The sequence below is a fragment of the Argiope bruennichi genome, chromosome 5 (assembly GCF_947563725.1).
Source record: "Argiope bruennichi chromosome 5, qqArgBrue1.1, whole genome shotgun sequence".
Taxonomy (NCBI): domain Eukaryota; kingdom Metazoa; phylum Arthropoda; class Arachnida; order Araneae; family Araneidae; genus Argiope; species Argiope bruennichi.
In genome coordinates, this window is record NC_079155.1 from 37,060,265 (window position 1) to 37,083,902 (window position 23,638).

Sequence of the window (23,638 nt, forward strand, 5' to 3'; positions counted from 1 at the left end):
TTAATTGATATATATATTTTCCTGTAGTAATTAATTTGGCAATTGCTTAAGTTTATAAATGTGGAATCGTTATAATGTAGTGGTTCAATTACCAGACAGACAACAGTCAAAATCAGTTATTTTTGGATGAGTTTTTATATATTATATGAACAAATTCAGATGATCATTAATGCATCATATCAGAAATATATACTGAATTAATAAAATTATTTCAAATACAAAATTATGGAGAAATTTTTATAGGATAGAATTTTGGAATGTGTCTGTTAGTCAATATGTAAGAATCAAGCATAAACATTGTAACAAAATATCTCTTATCTGTTAGTATATCAACAAAATTAAGGTCTGCGCCAAATGATAGAAAATTATTATATTTAATGTATATCTAAATAACTGTTATACGAGGAAAAGTGAGTAATTTAGTTTGCATTGCAGTTAGGTAAACAGAAAAATAAAATATTTTATACAATTTAACTACATTCTAATGCAAATTAATTTCATATAAAACAAAATATAAGTTTGGTATTGCTTTGTGGAAAAAAAACAAAACATTATGCTAATTTAATGAAATTTAGTGTGAATATAATTTTTATTTTATCTCGTAATAATAGCAGATTATCTTATAACAAAAGGGGAATTATCTCATAAAAAATAGTTTAAAATTATAAGTTAAGATATTTACTAAAGAAATAACAACCATTTCATTCAGCCTGATTGGGAAGGGGATGGTGACATAAATAAGATTTCTTTGGAACTGAATTTTCTGTTTCTCTGAAATCCAAATTATCTTAATTGTTCATACACAAAACTTGTCTTAACACGTTCGCTGCCACGACTCACACCTGATATTCGGTCAGTCTAGTTAGATGACCCCTTCTTTGCTATCTCTTAACTAATAGTAGAGAAGGACTCATTTAATAAGATGGATGGTTTGGTACAATTATGTTACAATAGCTGTAATGCACAGGCACATCATGTGGCAGTCAATGTGCTAAATAACAGGAATAGCAAAAATATGTAGAGATATTTTGAGATTGAGCAGCATGAAATAACTTGCTCTTTGCATAATTAAAGTATATATATTTTTATGGCAAACTTGATTGGATAAAATTACATTTCTGACAATTAGGTAAGAAAAATATTTTCGAAATTTTGCTAAAAATCTGTCAAATATGTAGGTAAGGATGAATTTCCAATAATTAAGACTTCTAATTTTCATTAATTAAAAAATGGTTTTGAAAAGATTAGACATTTTCTTTCATCCTGATCATCGCTAGAATGATTAGCAATTTTGTAATAACTCCTGCATGTTTATTGTATTATGTATGTGTTTTTTCTAATCATAACACAATAGCTAATTTTTTAATCATTACAGCCTTATATAAACTTTAAGTGAAAAAATGCCCAAAAAAACCATCGCCAATAAATGTACTATTAAAAGTAAATGAAAAAAAAAAAAAAATTATAGTCCTTTCATTCTATTAATTATGTTTAGAAAATATTCTTGATGTAATGATATTTCAAACAAAAAAAGGTTTCATTCTTTTAAACCAAAATTGGCATGAGTTTTGGATATCGCTATAGATTATTTCAAATGAGCTTTGATCTAAAATAAAGAAATTATAAGCTTTATAACTTGTTCAGTTTTTATTGCAGTAAAAAGATTACTTTTTAAATGTATGCCTACAATACTTTGCCATTATTATATTATAAGAAAGACAATTGCAAAATTATTTAGAATGTAATAATTTTTTGAGTAGTATATTTATTTATTAAAAAACAACAAAAAATATAATGCTTTACAGCATTTTTCCAGATGGAAATAGATATCTATTCCAAATCATTTACAAGATGGATTATTGCTAAAAGTTTTTTTTTAAATTCTGGAATAAACTGTTCCAAAACTATTTTAGATAAGCTTGGAAAATAAATGAAACCTAAAGGTGTAGAAAAGATATACTTTTTTAGAGATAGACAAGAATAAACTATAATGTAAATGTAGCAAGATATGTATTTATATTTGAAATATTTTATTGGAGGAAATACGTAAAAAAATGGATTTATTTACAAAAATGAATACATATGATGAAGGTTTTTCTTTTATACAACAATGTATTTTCGAGAGTACATAGATACCAGATCCATTGCACCTGAAGCTTGGTAAATTACACAGAGATTGTATGCTATCTCACGCCGTAAATCAAAAATATCCTGAAAAGATAATATATTTGTTATTAAAAATAAATAAAGTTGTATATTTTCAAAAAAATCATATCATAGTTAGATTTAAATTAAGATTGTGCTTGATTAAGGGATATCTAATATGACAAACATAATGTAAAAAATATTTCACATTGGGGCAGATTACTGCATAAATTTTCAGTAATATTTCACTACATATAAATAATCACCGACTAATATAAAAAATTCAACTGATATTTAGACTCAACATTAAAATACAAGTTTCCCTTTTTTTTATTTATAAAAAAGTAGCTATGAAAATAAATTGACTAAATGATGAAATTCATTTCTTACTTGTTCTGGTCCAGTAATAAGTGGAGGACAATTCAGAGCTTTTTTGTAATAATGAATGGCAGCATCTTTTATTCCTATTAAAATTATAAAAAGTAAAATTTGTTTAAATAATGTTTTGCATTTACATTATTTATATTCTTAATTTAGTGTATGTAGTACAGCATACAATACAGAAATTAACAAATTGAATTTTTAAATGGTATAAAGCAGACAACTCGCATTTTAAAATCTTTTTTAGAGATAATTCAAATACATTACTTAATTTTTAAAAAATGCAATCAAAATAAAAGTAAATTTCTTTTTCACAGTAGTTTGTCATTTTATTTATTTTTCTTTAGCAAATAATAAGAAAAATTTTGTTTATTTAAATATATTCATATAAAGACATATTTTGACTTAAATAAAGGAATGTTAGCATGCATTATTTTATTGAAATTAAAAAGTATATATTCACTAGAAAAAAAAAAAAAGATTTCGATAAAATTTGAATATACAGAAATCAAAATGTGAATTCAAAGAATGATTTTTAAAGCATGCAAAAATTTGCATTAATATTTAAGTCTGATTTTTATAATACAGCAAATTTCTAAGCTTAAAATATCACAATAAACACAAATGGACTGCAATATGTTTTTTTAATTACCACATTGATGCAAAGCTCTTCCAATGTTATAAAATGTTTCTTGGTTTTCTCCTTTCATTTTTGCATATCTAACCAGAAATTCAAAACCCTAAGATAAAAATAAATGAAAATTTTTATAGTTAAATTAAATTCAGCAAAGAAAGAAAAAAAAAAAAAATTCACATGCATAATTTCATAATAGAAAATATTACAGTACATACTTACAACAAAATAGTAGTGTCTCATAAACCATGTAAACAGTTTTTAATTTCTAATTGTATAGAAATATATTGTTCTCACAGTTTAAAGATTAAAATTTCATGTGTTTGGATTGCACTAGTTGGTAACTTTTCTTTTCATCAATGGATGACAATAACCAATGTAAAAAAGCAAGATGAATGCTAAGATAAATCATATTTAATAATACTTAAAGATTAACCACTTAATTTTGTACAGATTTTATGAAATTTATTTTAACCACAGAATTCAGATTTTTTTTTGTTTCATTTTTAAAACTTCATAATAGAAGTACAGTATTTGCTGAATTTTTATCACTATCTAAATCTTAGCAAATTTCTTGCTTCTTGTTATAGGCTACTTGACATCCAATGGTGATACGAAGAGGACCAATAAGTAGATTTCAACCAAATAGAATTTTAATATAAGAATTTTTGCATTGTGATCAATGATACATTACAAATTTATGATTTGGAATACAAAAGTATGCCCAAAAAAGCCCCCCCCCCTTCAATTTATACTATTTATTTATTAAATCAAAATGAAAGAAACATGCACACAATTTTTCTTATGCCAATTAAATGTTTACTTACAGTTATATATAAGAAGTCTTATGCTAAAATTAATTAATAGTGCATACTTTAATACTGAATTATTAAATATTTTATTAGTGAAATTCTTTAATAGTTATGTATATATTGTTTGAAGTGTAAAATATATTTGTCTCTTTTTGGCTATATATTAAATGTTAAAAAATAACTAAGTTATTACAATGGAATCTAACTTAACAAGCATAATTATCCACCTAATTTTACTTGTAATATGAAACAATTGTTAAAAAGAACAATTGTTTCCCATAAGATTAATGCAAAATGGGATAATATATTTCATTATAAAAAAATATAATAATGTAATTAATTCATTATTTTCAATACATTTTTTTTTTTTTGCAAAAAGTTGTTCCAAAACATTTGTATTTGCTAATGCTTCAAAATTTGAATAAAATAGAACACTACATTATCTTTCAATAAATTTGTTTCACACATAATTCCTGCCTTATCGGAGCAATTCTCAACAGATGAATGCAGCAATTTCATACACTTTCAGAATCTTCCTTTCTTCACCCTCCTGATGAAATCTCCTTCACAATTTTTAGTTGTATCAGAAATGCAGAACACAATGGTTATTCTTGTATTTGTGCTATGTTATTAAATATTTCATCACTAAGGCACCATGATATTTAAAACAAGTGTTTCACTTTTTTTTTTCACAATTCACTTAACTATCTATTTTATGTAATTTCTTCTAATTAAAATAGAAATAAACAATTACCAAACAGATTGATAATTAAGAGATACAGGCAGGATTCTACATGACAAATAATTATGTCTCCTTAAGACTCATTTAGCAAAACATTGTTCATTAAGTCATTCACTTGCTCATTATGCAAAGCACTCATTAAATAAAGCTTGACTGTATTCATTCTAATCTTATAAATGTCGAATTTTTATTTTGATTTGCTATTACTTATTTATCAATCACCCTTTTAGAATCTTTAAAAACCAATACTAATTATAATAATATAATTCTATTCTCTCAGTAAATTAATAATAGAATAGAAATTAATCTAGTTATTTTTAATTAATGCAGCAATTAACTTTACATTCTTCAAATTAATAAAATAATAATAATTGCATTAAGTAATATTATTGCTGTAAAAATTTTGCATTACATTATTAGAGAGATGAAATTTCTATACTTATTACAAATATATATCAAAATGAGAAAAGGATTTAAAATTGCATTTATGTAATCAAGACTTTCACATGCTTATTTTTGTCCTAATCACGATTTTATATTGAATTTTGCTTAAAAATTATTTATGGCAAAAAGAAATGATAACTATTACATGAATTAATGTCCTTTAACACTTAAAAAGTAACACTAGTCATCTCAATGAAGAAAGAGAAGGAATTATATATATATATATTGGAGCCGATAATGAATATGATAATATGTGTGTGTTTTTCACATCTAGTATTAGAAAAAAATTACAGGTGAGTTTCAGTTGGAAGAGGAAAAAAAAAAAAAAAAATGTTATTTGTTATTTATTGCAAAATATTCAATGACTTTTTTCCTCTTTTAAAATTTGAAAAATTGAGGATAGGAAGTGTTGCTCTCTAAGCAATGATTTATTAATTATATCTTTTCGACTTACCTTTTATCAAATCCACCAACATTTTAAAAATACTAATTTTAAAATGTCTTACTGATGAAGTAATCAAATTTTACTGCATAAGCCAGTAATATTCCACAGGCCATTTTTAATCTTAGTAAAATTATTTTTAAAGGATGCAGAGAATTTTAAAAATATTAATATTTAATTTTATTCTAAATTATTTTAACTAACAAATCCTACCAAGCAATAAATAAAATGCATTTTGTTTGCATTATCAATAACCAAACTGTTAACATAATGGTTGATGCTATTCAATAGCAACAAAGAAAAATTAATTTAAGATAATTTATTTACACACAATTCATATATAAATTTACCTGTATTGTTAGGAAATGTCGTTTAGTTGCAAATTTTTGACATGCCATATGAATAAAAGTAATACCAACACAAAATACAGCAAATGGATCATTAGGATGTTCTTTCAGAATGCACATATATTCACCTGAAAGAATGAGACAGTCTTACATATTTACATAAAACTGTAAGAAATAATACAAGTATTTTTCCCTCTGTTTTAGTCATCAGCTATTTCAAAACTTTCTAAAATTCACTACAACAATTTTTTTTAAAAACATCTTTGAAAGTTTTAATTATAATCATAAATTTATGCAAAATTCTTGCCAGATTTAATTCTAAAGAAGCAAAGCCAGTCTTTCAAAAATATCCAATGTAATTAATTTTTATTCCCCTACTCATCTACATGTTTTTTAAAGCTGAATTCAGATAATTATATAGCCTTTTTATTATTATTATAATTCATTTTTCAAATCTTAACAAATTTTCCTCTTAGAAGAAAATTATTTTAAATGAAGCTGCACAGATGAAGCAATGAAAATATCATCTGAGATAAAAATTTTAGAAGCTTAAAAAGACAAAAAGAGAAATGCAAAGGTGAGAAATTAGAACATAACTAAGTAAAAGTAATAACATACCGAACAAAGTGATTTTTTTTAAAGATTTGTATTATTAGCTTTTTTTTTCTTTCAATACAAACAGAAACCCACAGAACACCTTCTTATATATAATACAATTATACACAACAAACATGCAGTAATAGCTATAATAATAAAACTCACCTAGTGCATGTTTATATGTACCAGATATCATAGCATTGTGCCCATTTAAATATCCTAATGCCAAATGATCTTGATGCTAAAATATCATAATGAATAGGGAATTATGATTAAAATATATGCAATGATTAATAAATCAGTGTGCATCCATGAATTCAAGTACATATCTATTAAGTGCTTGCATGTGTTTTAATCAGAAACACCTATTGGTAAACATGCGAAGTATCTATGTAAACTACAATGTTTTTCAATTTTACCAATTTATTGTTACTTTATTGTTATCATTTTGAAAGTTTTACATTTATAATTATTGAATTATTCAGTATATAAAGACCCTAATCATGGAATGGTCCAAATTGCATTTATGACATTCATTGCTTTTTTGTTTGATTTGAAGAAATCTGCTGTCAGAGCCCAAAAGACACTTTTAGAAACTTATGATCATGCTGCTCTGCCGTACCTCAATAGTCGGTTTTGGTTTCAATGATTTAAGAGTGGTGATTTTGATATCAGTGGCAAAGAATGGCTGACAGGACCAAAAAAAATTCGAAAACAATCAGTTGCAAGACTTATTAGACAGGAAAAAGTTGTAGAAAATAATGGGAAATATTTTGATTGATATAGATAGTACAAATTTTTCTCAATAAATGCCCTTTTAAAGTGATCAAAATCATGCAAGCACCTAATATAAACAAATATACAGTGGGAAAAGAAAACAAACAAACATTGAAGTTGTATAAAACTATAATTAGGAAATAGTCTTAAAATGCAACTATGAAATAAGTTTTGCAGAATATTTCATTCATGTACAACATTTTTTCAGAAAAAATATTTGATATCTTCATTTAATTATTAATAATGTTGAGAAATATTATTTTTCAATTTTTGAAAGATAAACAGATCAGAAGCTAATCAATGCTTAAGTAATTTTTTATTTATTTAATAACTACAATTCAAAAGCTGTATTTTAGTAAAATATAGCACATTATTTGTCATGTAATTGAAAATTAATTTCATGGGTATGAAATGAAATATCTTCTTCATTTCTACACCATAAAAATAAAAAAAATAAATTAAAAAATGATGTTTTAAGATTTTGACTGCAATCAAAGTATTCTTATCTATTTATGTATACCATTAGCAAAAAGACTGATATGCAAATAAATTTTGTAAAAAAATTGGCAAGTTTAAGTATCTTAAAAACATATACAAAAATATATAAAATTATTTATTCATAATTATGTTTTTAATAACACATCAATGTTTCCAAATTAACTATAAAGAGCTTCAATGGTAAATTAAATTTAAAAAAAATTCTACCTTTACATTTTTATAATTTTAAAAATAAATAAATGTAGGTTCTACAACTTAGGAAATTAAATTTCAAAAAGCACTGAACTTACACTATTTAGAATAGCAAAAATATTACTTCTCAATTGGTAAATAGAATAAGAATTTTTTTAAATAATTAGCATTATAACAGATATTAGTGCAAATAACACATAATATTTCAGTATTGCTGCTTACCTTCATCATTAACCGAATACAGAAACGATTATGTCGATTTTCCTGACTACATGTTACAATGAGGCAAAACAAATTCCATGCTTTATTACTGTGTAAATACTAAAAAAAGAAAAAGAAAAAAAAATTAAATCATATGACTTACTGTCTTTTTAAAATTCATAGGAAATTTTATTCATTCATTGACATGAAATTGATATTACCTTTAAAACAAGATCTCTGACTAGCAGATATGTATACTGATGACTTCCATTATAATAACAACTGAGTAAAGCTTGGAATTCCAAATCCTGAAAAATGGGGAAAAAAAAGAAAATGAAAAGCATTTTAAACAGTATATTTGTATGAAGTTTTACCTAATTTGCATACAAATCAAATAGCCTACTATTAATAAAAGATAAAATGGTAATATAAATGAAAGTAAATACATTAAATTCAATATTACAAAGTAGAAAATTATGTTAAAAGAAATAAATAAACTTCCCATTTTGAGAAAAATTAATTCATAGCTTTATTTATGTTTCCAATGACTGTATATACAATCAACAGATCATAAATATCATTTCTCATTCTGTTTTGGAATGGATAACTACAATATTTTTTTTTTTATTTCACTGCATTTTGCATTATACTAGATTGAAAATTAAGAATTGACTTTTAGTTAACAAAATATTGTTGCCTTTATAGTGACTTCATATTTTATTATAAGATATTTCCTATAAGATTCAAACTAGAAATGCCAATAAGTCACAGTTGAAATAAGAAAACAGAGAATGGGTAACAGTAATAAATACACTCATGTGTAATTTTCTACAAATGAATATAAAAGAATAATTTCAGATAGAACATTTTTTTCCCCTATACAACTTGCTAAAAATTTAGATATATTTCTAAACCTGACACTTTTAAAATAAAATGAAAAAAAAAAAAAAAAAAAAAGCCCTTTATTTAAGCTATTTATTCTACATTGGAGAATTTTCCTGTCCTTTTAAAGTATTCATATTAGGATTATTCACATTTTTCTAAATATTCAAAAAAAATTACTAATTTATTTATTTTTTGCCACATTACACTCTTTTTTAAAACAATCCATCTTGAATAACTTCAATGTTATCAATCTTGACAAATATAAAATATTAATGTTTCTAATTGATTATGGAAAGAAAATGTCTGAAACATTTAAGTCCTATCAAATACATTCCTAATGTTTACTGACTTAACAACATTTTCACATTTTATTTATTATTTTACAATGTAAGCATTTCAATTATATTATCTACTATTGTAGCTATGAAGTGCAAATTAAAATACAATAGAAACCAGTAGAAAACCAGAAATCATTCTGAAAATATATTTCTGACAATTTAAAAAGTAATGTAACAAGCAAGAAATAAAAAAAAATTACAAATTTTCTTCAATAATTTACAAATTTCATGTAAACTTAATTGAAAATTATCATTTTTTATTCTTCAAAACTTTTGTGTTAAAAACGATCAATCGGCAGAAAAAGAAACATCATTAAATCTGATATATTCATATTAAATCAATAAATTATTTTTTAGATAAAATTCAAATTGTTGGAAATTGATGCTGTTCATAAATTTTTTTTGAGAAAATATAAATAAAAACACACAAAATACATTAACATTCTCTTAACTCATATAAACAAAAAAAAAAAAAAAAAAATGCTTTCCTATAAAGATCTAACAGTTTTTTTTTTTTTTTGTTTTAATCTTTCTGAACTTTGTTTCATATGCTGGCAAAAATTCATAAATATTAAAGAGACATTTATTTTATTCCTAAAACGAAATAAGACAATTTCCACATTCTGAAATATACTGTAAAAAAAAATTTATAATTTAAAAGCAAAAATCCTTCTGAAAATTCTAGGCGGTAAATCTTTTCTCATTTTTCATTTATTTGATTGAGAAACCAAATTTTAGCAAAACAGTTACATAATTAACAAATATTTTCTTAATGCGAGTTTTTCCAATTCTTAAGAATTATTTATTACTATGTATTCTTAAAATTACATGGCCAAAACAATTGATTACAAAAATTTGATAGCACGTCAAAAAGTAACATTCATGTTAAGAAGCCATTTACAAGAGCTGAAAATTAATACATCAAAATAATTAATTACTTGGAAAGTTAATAATAGATATTGAAATTTGAAAACAATATTTAACAACACAAAAGTAAAATTTAAAAAGTCTTACTTTAGCAAAAGCTGGATTTTTCATAAATGATGCCGAAGATAAACATGCAAGTGATAAATTTTGCAATTCTTCATAGCGCCTTCGCTGCATAAGTAGCATACACACCTAAAGATATATCCCTGTATTAAGTTAGGCAATCAAAGACCTGATTTCAAAAAATTTATACTTTTAATCATACCTACAACTTCTGGCTATACATTTTTAGAAACATACCTTTTTAAAAATATTCCACATTTCAGTGACAGGAATAGCTTGTCCAATAAACTGAGGAGTAGATTTTTTATCTAAAAAAATAATAAAAATTGAAAAAAAAGTAATTATATTGCACACTGCAACAACAGAAGTAAATGGCAAACAAACTATTTAAACTGCAGGAGTGGTCTCCCGAAACTTTCTTGCATACTGTCTAATAAACTTGTTACGTCAAAAGATGCCTTGCATGACATTGGCCTGCAATAGATACAAAATATTAACTTTTGGCCTGAATTTAGCATTTTTATTGAATCTATCATTAAATCCTGGTAAGTTTTTAGGGCATTTATGTCTGACTTGCATTAACTAGTACCCAAAAATAGAATTTGAGTTTTAAACATGTTTTTCTCAACCGACTGAAAAAAAATTTGGCACAAAAATGCACTTGTAGTCACGAAATGCTATACTAAATTTGACACCTTAAAGTCACTGCATTTTTTAATTACCGCATTTACGTGTTTCTGAAAGTACAGGCCAACAGATTATTGCATTTGGCTCAAAACTTGACAGGTATCTAAAACATAGATGCTAAATCTGTGTACCAAATTTTATCTATCTAGCTTTCTAAGTTTTGTAGTTATTATGTTAAATTATATCTGACAGACGTACTTTCTCTGAACAGATTTCAATCGAAATTTGACAGAAATCTGCAAATTTGGTGTTAAGGCCATATACCAAATTTCAGCCATCTAGCTGAAAGAGTTTTTGAGTTATCTTTGTCACAGACAGACAGACGAACATTTTCCAAAAATATGTTTTTTAAACTCAGGGATATCTAAACCATGTAGATTCACCAAAATCTCAACTTCGAATTTTTTCATGATTATTATACTATGTATACAAGAAAATAATTAGAGAACATGATTTAACCTTTTCTAGGGCCATGGGAAGTATGCTTCCCACTAAATTTATCAATCTTTGTATGAAATTATGTAGGTTAGCATAAGTTCTGACACATTTTTTTAGTAAGTCAGAAACTTAGATGCTTCAATTCTTTATCTCAGACAAAATGATGTGTCTTGATTTGTTACTTAATTATTAATTAACCAAATTAATAAATTAATCAAATTAAATTTATCTAATAAGCTAAATGAATCCCTTTTCTTATTCTAATTTCAAGCCTAAGAATATTTTAACATAATATGACTAGAAAAAAATGGCCCTTTAAAGGGTTAAAATAACTGCTGGTACAATAATCAGGTTACAATCATTTAGTTCAAATTAATTTGTTAAAAATATAATTCAAATGAATAGTTTGTTTGATATATATTTTGAGAATGGATTTCTTAAAAATTTTTATTTGCAGGTAAAGTTAAAATTTTAATCATTTTTTAAAATAAAAGTTATCGGAAAAAAAGAGTCTAAACAGGATGAAAACATAGTTAAGAAATTACTGATATTTGATTACAGCAAAGATAAAATACAATTTATATCTGAAATAATTTCAATAAATTTGATTTCTTCAAAATCTAAGAAAATGCATTCTTATTAATTACAATTATATGTAATCAGGCAACCAGGAAATAATTTACATTTTATGGATTCTGATTTCATTATTATAAATTTCTTTCGCTGTGTACAGTTTGCTACTTAAACAGAACTGAGAATGCAACTATAGATTTTTTTTTCTGTAATATTTTGCAAAATCAGGCATATTCCGAAATGCATGCTTTTGAATAATGGTTTTTTAGTTGCATAATTGCATTTAATTAATCATTGGTTTAACAAGATTGAGAAAATATGGATGTAAAAATACAGAATGAAATTTTTTCTTTGAAAAAATAACTAAAAAAATGTAACAGTCAATTAAAAATCACAGATTTTAAGTTTTTAAATTTATGCCATTATTTATCTATTTAATTTTGCACTTTACGTGTCAATTAAAGCAGATAAATTTATTAAAATCATATTTAAACATTAAAAAAGATTAATTCTCTGTTTACAGCAACAAAAGCTGACTAATTAAGAATCATCCTCTGCCACTGAATTTGCAGAAAAATAATTAGAAAAAAGAATTTTATTTTTTATAACAGAACCAGATTTTAGCTTTGACATCCTTGCATAAAAGATAATTTATAAAAGAAGACACATTATTATGAATTGAAACAAATAAAGACGAAAAGAAAAAGGATAAGAAATATATATATATATAAATTTAAAAACTTACTTTGATTTTTTAAATCTCTTAAGGCCTCTACTCTTCTTTTACAGGTTTGATTAGTAATAACAGCTATAAGGGTAGAAAATTTTAAACAAAATTAGCATTTGATTTTTAAATTTGTTATTCATTGCTATTGTAAAATTGAAACAGATCAGAGTGCACATTCAATGCATAAAATTAGGCATTGAATAATACATGTGGAACCATTTCATTTACACTAATCTTTAATAAAAATGCTGCTTTCTGCTCTCTCATTGCTCTCTGCTCTAAAAAATCCAGAAGTTTTTCAAAAGAAAACTAAACTAATAGGAGTTCTATCTGTCTGTAAGTAACGTCAGCCAGACATCACAATAGCTAATTATTCTATTCACTTCTAAAATTGACCGATTATTTGTTATATATTATTCCTGAAATCTTATGATTGTTAAATATATAATTTAAATTTAATAACTTTGACTGTATCCATGAATACAAATTAAAGAAAATAAATGCATAAAAAATTAACTAATTTAAAATATATTTTTTTATCATGTAAATTAATAGAAATAAAAAGCAAAAATAAGTAAATATTTAGTAACTATATTCTTTCATTTAAACTTCATAGAATTTAATTTTGATTTTCTGCAACTGCAAGCTATTACAATGCAAATTAATGTTTTATAATTTATAAAACAATCATTACTGCAAATAAAACTTTATTATAACTAACCACTGAATTCTTCTTCTGTTTCTAGGTGATAGCAGTGGCTGTACTGAAGTAAAGTAGCAGCAGCTATATATTGATCCCAACATCCCTCAGCTTCCAACAACTTACATCGTTGATATAAAGCATCAATACCCTAAAGAAAGAAATAAAACAATCATGATAAAGTAATTTTTATAGATAGTTATATCTTTAGTTCAAATACCAAAAAAAAAAAAAAAAAAAAAAAAAAGACCCCCCCCCCCCTTCAGTTTTAGAAGAAAATAATCACTAAGAGGAATAAAACATTTTTACCAATAGTGAAAAAATGGTATCAATTTACAGAAACATTGTTTTTCCATATATGATTAAAAATTTTACAACAATTTAAAAAGTTTTAAATAAAATGTTTCTCCAAATTATTAAAAAAAAAAAAAAGCATCTATAATGAGAGAACTTTTTTCAAAAACATTTACGTCCAAACAATATAAAAAAAAAGGATATTTAAAATAAAAAATTTTTAAAGTCATAAAACTATCATCAGAAGTGAAACATTTAAATGATATGAACAAAATTCACAAGAAAACTTTAAAGACGAGGTCATTTCCTAATATTTTTTTTTATGAAACTATGGTTTTCAATGTACTTGTATCTTCAACATTTATTTTTAAATTATAAAGACAAATGTAAATATTAAAGCAACAATTCCTCCTCCTAAAGTAAAGTACATTATGTTTTAATGATTTTAATCAATAATAAATGTTAAATATTTAAACATTAGAAAATTCATTAATTTTAAAATTCGCATCACATTAACAGATAAATTTAAAATAAAAATATTTACACACAAATTTATAATTATAATAGCTTTTATATGCATGCAATATTTATATTTTATTTATTATAACCATGAAAAAAAAAAATACTACATAAAAACTGTTTTGCTATTATTCCTCAAAAATTACAAATAATATATTATAAAAATTAGAAATGCATTTAAAAATGAATTTAAATGATTACACACCACAACAACTCCTTCTTCACCATCTTCATAATCTGAAGTGAAGATAAAAACAATGATCAATGAAAAATTATTTTTTTAAAAAAGACAGAAAAATATTTTTATAAGATTTGTAACACAGGTAAACCATGAAATAATTCAACATAATATGTATAAAATTTTAATTTTAGATCAATTTTTTTGCATATTAATTTCCGTTAAAATATTTTCATTTAGGTTTTAAAGAATATTTAACTTTTTTTAATTTCACAAGAATAATTCAGCATGAGATATCAGTAATAAGCATATATATATATATATATATATATATATATATATATATATATATATATATATATATATATATATATATACAAAGCTTGATGAAATGAAAAAAAAACTTATTAAATAAAAATTTTGAAAAAAAACTAGATGTTAAGATAGAAAAAAAAAAAAAAAAATAAAGCTATTAAAAAAGAATTTTCAATATTTCATAAATTATATGAAAAACTTTTAGGTTATCTAATCATGAAGGACATTACAAAAAATTAATTTAATTTCTGCATAATTTTCACCTTTTCTTACATAATTCACACAAAAAAAATCATTACTGTTATGTTGTGCAGAATTGTTGGATAATATTTTAATATTTTGCTTTGGTTTTTAATAAAATATTAATAACTTAATACCAATGATACTAAATATGTCTTATCATCATATATTCTAATCATAATAATTAGAACAGAGTAAAGTACAAACTAACAACACCCTTAGACATTTCAATGCAAATAATTTGAAATAATGATTAAGAATTTCAAAATAATTTTACCAGTAAAAAATTCAATATAATATTTTATCACAAAATCTAAAAAGAATTAAAGTAGCATAATTGATGCATAGGCATAGTCCAAAAGTTGAGGGGATAAAAAAAAATTATGAAACTGATATTCATAAGAATATTTAAACAGACAAGAAAAATTATGTATAAGCTTTAAAATAAAATGACAAACTAAGAACCTAATACAATTTATGCATACCCTGTCTCAGGATATTTGTAGCATCTTCAACTTTCCCCATTTTCAGGTATATTTTAGATAATGCCAAACGAGCATCTTGATATGCTGGAGCCATCTCAATAACTTTCAGATATGCTTGAATAGCTTCTGGAATATTAGACAGTCCATACCAACAATCAGCATATTTCATCCAGACAGCAGGCTAAATAATAAATCACAGCTGTCATGATTTTATTTTACTGAATATTTAAAAAAAAAAAACTATCAATTGTTACCATTACACACACAATGCTTTTATATAATACCATGAAGGAAAAAATATTAAAGAACGAAATTATAGTAATGAATACAAGGAGAAAAAATAAAAAAAGATAACTGACAGGAATTCTGAAATTTTGCCAGTTAGGATTAAGAGTTCTGAATTGTGAAATGACAATTTTTCCCCTAGTAGGTTAGCTAATTATTTTTACTTTTTTTAATGCAAGAACAAGATGGAATAGAAGAATTATTTGGTTGGTAATAAAATTTTTTGTTGTTTTATCTAATTAGAGGCAATATTTTGAAAGTTGTCTTTTATAAAATTATGCAAAATTGTTTGTAAACATTGTGCAACTATTTGTGCAGTATGTGCTTAGATATTTATGTCATTTATTAAAAATATACTATTTTATCCACACAAAGCATCTGTACTGAAGTGTCAATTCTTTGGAATTAAAATATATGAATATTTTAAGACAATAATATAATGATCACAATAATAATATATGGATTTCAAAATCATATACATTTAAAACTTCTCTGCTTACTCTGAGGTCATAGGACACTCTTTAAAATTTGAAACAAAAAACTTACTTTGAATAATAAACAATGCTTTCAATTTAAAAAAGTCTATTTTAATTAGAAGTATTCAGAGCATCCCTATATGTACAATGATAGCATTATATATTTCATCTAAATATTTCTGTTCTTTCTACTTGATCTATATTGAATCATTACATTCATTCAATGTGTTGTTTTTCTTTTGAATGAAAAAAAGAAACTGTTTTAAATTTAAATAAATATTAAAAAAAAATGTCTAAAAAAAGAAGTTATTGTTTTTTTTTAAAGAATAACTGATTAATTATGATCAAAGTATAAATACTAATTAAAGAATATATACTAAATGTGTATATTTTCTTTTCCATATATTTAATTACTTCTGTTTATATAAGTTTTTGTTGCAAATCACTGAACTAATAACTTATTTCATGGAACTGTGTCAAAAATAAAATCAGAAATATTATTAATAATAATAATAAATAAATAAATGCATTTTTAATGCATAAAAATTAAAATAAGTTAAATAACAAAATTAAAATACCAAAATAATTTATGGACAAAGTAAAAATTCAAGTATGTACCTCAATAGAATTTACAACATACTTAAAAAATAAAGAATAATAATGTCATGCCATTTACTGTTAGTAAAATGCAATTTCACATTACAAAATTTTTCCCATTTACAACCAGTGATTCATTTGAAATTACTCATATTTTCTTGAAAGCTAATGAAAAATTATTATACTTAATAAATGTTTTAAGTTTGAAAAACAACACAATAAAAAAAAACTATTCTAGAACCATATAACATATAATTTCTACACATTACACACTATCAATAACACAGCATGAAATGTTTTATAATTTACTATCAATTTTTTGCAGTTGCTTATTTTACAACTTAGAACTAATAATACTATCTTTACTTGCATTGAATCTAAGTGCAATCTAAATAGTATTTCTTTTCTTTAACCCTGTAAGTGATTGAACTACAATTTTCATTTCTTAAAGCTTATTGCCAAAGTTAATAAATCCCATTTAGCTGTTTATTTCTTAAAAGTACTGATGTGGATTATTCAATAAATTATAATATTCCAATTACATATAAAAAAAACATTACTGCATGGTAATTGCTTCAATATATGAAACGTAATTTAATCACTCAGAAAATACTTTTTATACCAGGACAAATAATAAACTCTCATAGTACCAAATCATAAGTAGGTGTTGAAATCAATGCAAACAACAAAGGCTTCGCTGATTTATACTGTTGAACTTCCATTAAGGCTTCTGCAACATCAAGGAACAGATCTCCCATTTCTTCTGGATTTTCTTGCATGAGATAATCTATTAATGGCTAGGAAAAGAAATGTATATTAATAAAATGATGATTTTTAATGATACCAACAAACTGGAATTGGAAGTAATTGTCACCTAATACTTACTAACAAACATTCTTTTCAATGTTACAATGTTCAAAAAATTAATATTTAAGAAACAGTAAACAAAGGAAAAAAAATCATTCGGTAGCCAGCAGATTTCAATTCTAATGAATATGTGTTTTTTTTTTAAATTTAAAATAAGAAATAATATATTATATTCATTATTGTGCACATACACATAACTGAATACTTGAAAAGAAATGATGATTTATTTTATTAATAACAATTTTTTTAAAAATAACAAGAATGAATCTAAATAATATAGATATAATTTCATAGAACTGATAATTTTCTAACATCTAGAATAAAAGATAGTATGAAAGAATGAATAGCAAGAGATCAGATATTTAATTCTTAATAAATACCTGCACATAAATAAAAGTTCCTCAAATGCAAATCAAATTTAATTTAGAACAATACATTATTTTATGAAAATAATACATACAAAATATGTATTGAGTTTTTTTACACAGTACTTGTTGCAAAGATAACATTGTTTATACAACATTGTGTTATAGTAACTACCATCAATCATATTTTATTATTTTATCTATTACATAGTGTAATGTTTCACAGTAAACAAAATATTATGAATTCAAACAATCACAAAGGCAGTTCTAATATCTTATTGCTTATTTAAAAACATATTTTTCTTAATAATGCTCTAAATTTATAAGGCTTATAATATGATGACTTGCAAAATTTTTTATTAAATCTTTTAATGAAACTGCATTTTATTAAAAATTTATAATTAGGTCTAGGGAACATTAAATTTACAAATATTAAATAAGTAAATATTTTAATTAATACAAATATATAATAAAATTATATATTTTATTGGTAATAATCATTAATTTTTAAAATTAGAGAACTATTTTTCAAAATGATGAAATATAAATTTTAAAAATTATACATTTCTCTGTATGTATCTTAAATCTAAAGGAACACAAAAATACCTAAGATGCTTTTATTGAATTTAGCAAACACTAATAATTTTATTTAGTTAAAAATCTGAGAATAAAAAAGACAGCTATATTAAGATATACAAAATTTGAATGAATTCTATTCATGAATTCCTACAATTTTTATATATTAACATTTTTTCATCTTCCTTTTTAATAGAAAGTAATTTTTTTGTGTTCGAATGAATTAGAATTCCAATGCAACAAAGCAGACACACAATATTTGCTTAGAGAAAGAAATTTTATAAAATAAATCTTCCACAAAACTTATTACATTTACAGTCCATTTTAAGCTACATTTGAAATATTTTGCCGTTTTAACATAAACCATTTTCAAGAATTAAAAAAAAAATATTTAAACACTAGGATGAATAACTTAAAGAACTTTATTTACCTGTGCAGCTTTAAAGGCTTGTAGATGGATAAGGCAAAGTAAAAATTTTACAGTTAAATCAATGGGCAAGACTTCAGGAACAACACAACTGAAATGAAAAGAAATTATCTAAATATACTGCATATGAAAATCAATAATTGAGTATTAAAAGTAGTGAAAATTGTCAAAGCCAAAAACAAAAATATTGGGAAATCACATGCAATTGTTCATACTAGCAGCATATCAGCACATGTTTTCAAACAATTAAAAGAACTGCTAGGTGCTTTTTACATTTACATTACAAAGTGTTGTTCATTTGGCATTGCTTTATAAAAATTGTTTTTTAAAAAAAAAAAATGTACCAACATTGTATACACAATTAATTTTCAACAAAAGGTACTTTGAAGCAATGAATTGTAACTGAATTCAGTAAAAAATTAAAGTAAAAATAGAAATGGATGCAAATGAATTCAAATAATGTTTATAAAAAATTAATAATAGTCTTAGTCAGAGTTAATATTTCTATGCAATAAAAAATTTATGAATTCATACATTTTTCATTTTATATCCAATGGAAATAATTTTAATAAAGAGGAAAAATAATTTGATTAAATAATTAATCTACTAAAAGGCAATATACTCTAGCCATCTGCATAAAAAGAAATTAAAGAATAGAATATAAAGATAAAAATTCTCAAATTCATTCCTTATATTAATAAAGATAAAACTCAAAAATTATTAGGTTATTTTTTAAATGCTTCTCCCACATTTTAAAAATATATTTAATACATTTCTTAAGCTGAAGAAACAAAATGGAACAATGATGCTTTAGATAAGTCAGTTTCAATTAAAATTTGATAAATATATATTGCAGCGATCATTCTAATTCTCTCGGAGAGAGCACACCAGTGTGATGTGTGTTTCATCACCATTAATCTTAAAATGGCCTTGAGGTGCAACATGACCCATTATTCCCACCTCTCCTAAACTACGGAGAAATACATCGAGAGTAGCTCCCAAGGACAAGGTAGGCGATGTTGTTAGTTATGGAATGAAGATATATTTTTCATATAAAATGGAGAGTGATTGCTTTCAAACCCTTACATGGAGTCAGATCATGACAAATAATATTATAGATTAATCAATCCACCTCAATATCACATTTTGTCCATCCTGAATTTTCAAAATAAAATAATGCATTACAAAAATTAAACTAAAAATAAATTCACATATGGATATTATTTTTTTTATTCTTTAAAAAAATAATGATATGAAATTTCATATTTATTCTATTCTCACAGAATGACTAATCAAGAAAATATTTTACAATTACCTGACTAGAAACTTGTAGTTTTTATCATCAAAATCTTTTAAATCTTCTACTGAAGTTATATCTCCCAAAGGAAATCTTAATCTCACACCACAATGTTGAACAAAAGTCTATAAATAATATTTCATTAATATGAATCATTACTTTTTAAAAACTTGTTAGAAAAAAAATTCAACATGATGTAAAACCAATGAATTATAAAATTCTACTAGAATAATAATAATAACAATGTTTTGTTGATCATTTTGGCATTAGCAAAACACGTATTACTTATACATAGGTTTATAATTAGTGTCTTACTTGCTAAAACATTATTCATAGATAAATTAGAGCTACAATTTAAAACAGTAAACAAGAGAGATATAATCACTATAAAAAATCAAAGCATATTTATAGCTTTTGTTAGATAAACGAGAAAACACTACATCAATAAAAACAAATGTTTGGCGAAAGCAATAATCAATTAATAAGATGAATAGTCTGCAATATTAATAAAGATGAAAGTATGTGTTAATGCTTTACAAGGCAGCTATTTGATTTAGAATTAACAAACTTGGTGCTTATACATTATGAAGGGTAGTACCTTAAAATTATTCTATAAAAATTTTAAATTAGATATTTAAATTAATTAAAACTTTCTAAAATTTTAATTAAAACTTAAACTAATTAAAAAGTATGAAAAAAATTCTAAAGTTTTTTTTTTTTTTTTACAAACATCACATTGTTCTAAATTACAATGTATCATGAGTAAGTGGTGCTGTGTGTGTATTCACTAGAAGCTACATGCTTTTTCTTATACAATGCTTACTACAGAAAATTTTTTAAGCAAAAAACATGTGTGCTTGAGAGTTCTGAAATTCTCTCTTGACAGAGAGCAAAATGATATGTAGGCCAGTTGCTGGGAGAGAGTGCCCAACACATATTATCTTAAAATTCAAAAAATTATCTTTACAATTTTCCAAAACCTTTTGCCATATAACTTTTTTTCTTTTTATTTTCAATTAATTAAAAAAATATTTTGTGCATTGTAAATATTTTGTGTAAATGTTATGAAGTGAAACTCGAATCATTTCCACTATTGCTACAAATATTTTATTCTTTAAACCATTTGCATTGTTGATGATTATCTTATGAAGATTTCATTCATTTTTTTCATATTGAGTGGATTTGATATAAAGCATACTTTTAATAGACTTAATGAAATTCTGTTGCACTTACAATTAAAGTTTAACTTTAGAAATAAGCAATGGTGAAAAATTTTTAATGCATCCATTTTTAAATGCTGCTACTATTTCCTGTGATATAATTAAATATATAAAGATATAAATAGAAAATTTCAAAAATGTATAACAAAATGAAATAAATAGTATAGGTTTCTAAAATAAAATGAGTTATATGTTTATTAAAATTTGCAATTTAAGAATATTTGCTGAGGAAGCCATTAAAACATAGTTACACAAAATATTTAATTAAAATGTAACCTGTTATATTTTAAAATAAGAATTAATTTTAGGATAAATGAATTTACTTTAAAATAATGTTCCATAGCACTGAACATCTATAAAAATGATGCATAGAACAGTGCATGATTGTTCAAAATATGAAGAGCTCTTATTTTTGGTTTTGCTTATTAAATATTAAGATGGTATAAAAGTTAAATTTCAAAGAGCACTAAAAAATATCCATTGATATCTATAAATTAACCAGTTGAAGAGAGAATGATTAAAGCAAAATAGCTCAATTTAACAATGAAATCATTATGTATGGTATCATATATAACTGAAAACAATTCAAATTCTACTATTGTATACTTAATTGAACAAAAAAATAGTTAATCCTAGTGATGTCATATATATATATATATATATATATATATATATATATATATATATATATATATATATATATATATATATATATTGCATATGGCTATCAGAAATATGATTTTCTGTGATCATTTGATATTTTAGTCTCCAAGTACTAAAATTCTTGACAGTTAATAATTATTTAAGAGGTTCACATATCAAATTCACAGTCATTATTAGAAAGAAAATCCTGATAATTATTTGAATATAATGACTTAGCATACCACCATTATTATCACATATGTGTGTCGAAATAAGTAGCAAAAAGCGTAAATAAGATTTTATTACATGCATATGTTTTTAAATATATGCAGTTCAATATGTATGGTTCAATAAAGAAAAGTAAGTTTAAGCACAATAAATTAAAATTGCTGCTTTATTTATTAAATTGAGATGTGGTGAAGTAGCAGTTTCTAATCCTTTTTTCCCCTTCCTACATCCCTTAATAAATCTTTTAAATTTCTTGTGCTTCTAATTGTGCTATCCTTTCTCCAGCCATTCCTTCCCTCTGAAATATTTTTTTATTAAAAATATTAAGAGCTTAAGTTAGTTTAAGAGTCACATGAATAAAATTAATAGCATTTGAAGAATTCATTTTTGATATTATATCTTATTTCTCTTTTTATAATAGAAACAGACCAAAACAAATACCAAAATAAGATCATAGTAACTTATAATTAATTTCATAGTATTAATAATGTTCATAGCATGAATAAACTGATGAAACGGAAGACAATTTCAATTTGATTTTTGAATTCCCTCCCCCTCCATAGAACTGACTGAATTTTATAACATTATATTTGTCTTAATTCAAACCAAATGGCCGGAGTTATGTCAAGCTTAAAGCAATACGTTATCAATATACGAATAAGAAGGCTATGTTTTCACCATAAATTCCATGCCTGTGAAATTTGCTAAACTACTTTAAAACAGTTTTTCATTCTCTGATTGCTCTCTCACTGGCTTATGGGTATGAATAATTTTTACTTTTGGGGTGAATGTGAGGAAACAAAACTCATTTCTCCTCCATATTTATATTTTTCACCTTTACTTTTGGCCACCTCCAATAATTGTTTCATATCCTGATAAACAAATGGAACAAATTAGGGAACATCTAAGACAAAGAGTTGAAAATACAATATGTCTTTTGTGTAGTTTGAATACACAAAATGCAGAATGGCACTTCTATAAACTGAAATATAAGATAACAATTTTCTCCTTTGCAAAAGGGGGTTGGGGGATTTCTTTTTTAAAATGGGAACTTCTGTTTAGATTTTATTATTCAAA

The 23,638-nt window shown here is 24.0% G+C and overlaps 1 protein-coding gene across 2 annotated transcripts in view; it reads right to left on the bottom strand.

Annotated features, from left to right (window-relative positions):
- Positions 1-2,043: 2,043 nt before the first annotated feature.
- Positions 2,044-23,638, bottom strand: part of LOC129969460 (general transcription factor 3C polypeptide 3-like) — a 33,307-nt gene continuing 11,712 nt past the window's right edge. For both annotated transcript variants that reach the window (XM_056084037.1, XM_056084036.1), the window contains 16 exons: positions 20,490-20,596; positions 19,178-19,265; positions 17,590-17,736; positions 15,582-15,762; positions 14,569-14,600; positions 13,572-13,701; positions 12,869-12,931; positions 10,663-10,733; positions 10,450-10,554; positions 8,434-8,520; positions 8,234-8,332; positions 6,710-6,785; positions 5,951-6,075; positions 3,179-3,266; positions 2,536-2,609; positions 2,044-2,211 (listed from right to left, as the gene is read on the bottom strand). In XM_056084037.1, the coding sequence (XP_055940012.1) occupies positions 2,101-2,211; positions 2,536-2,609; positions 3,179-3,266; positions 5,951-6,075; positions 6,710-6,785; positions 8,234-8,332; positions 8,434-8,520; positions 10,450-10,554; positions 10,663-10,733; positions 12,869-12,931; positions 13,572-13,701; positions 14,569-14,600; positions 15,582-15,762; positions 17,590-17,736; positions 19,178-19,265; positions 20,490-20,596 (1,584 nt within the window). In that variant the 3' untranslated portion in view covers positions 2,044-2,100. The remainder of the gene's footprint in view (positions 2,212-2,535; positions 2,610-3,178; positions 3,267-5,950; positions 6,076-6,709; positions 6,786-8,233; positions 8,333-8,433; positions 8,521-10,449; positions 10,555-10,662; positions 10,734-12,868; positions 12,932-13,571; positions 13,702-14,568; positions 14,601-15,581; positions 15,763-17,589; positions 17,737-19,177; positions 19,266-20,489; positions 20,597-23,638) is intronic.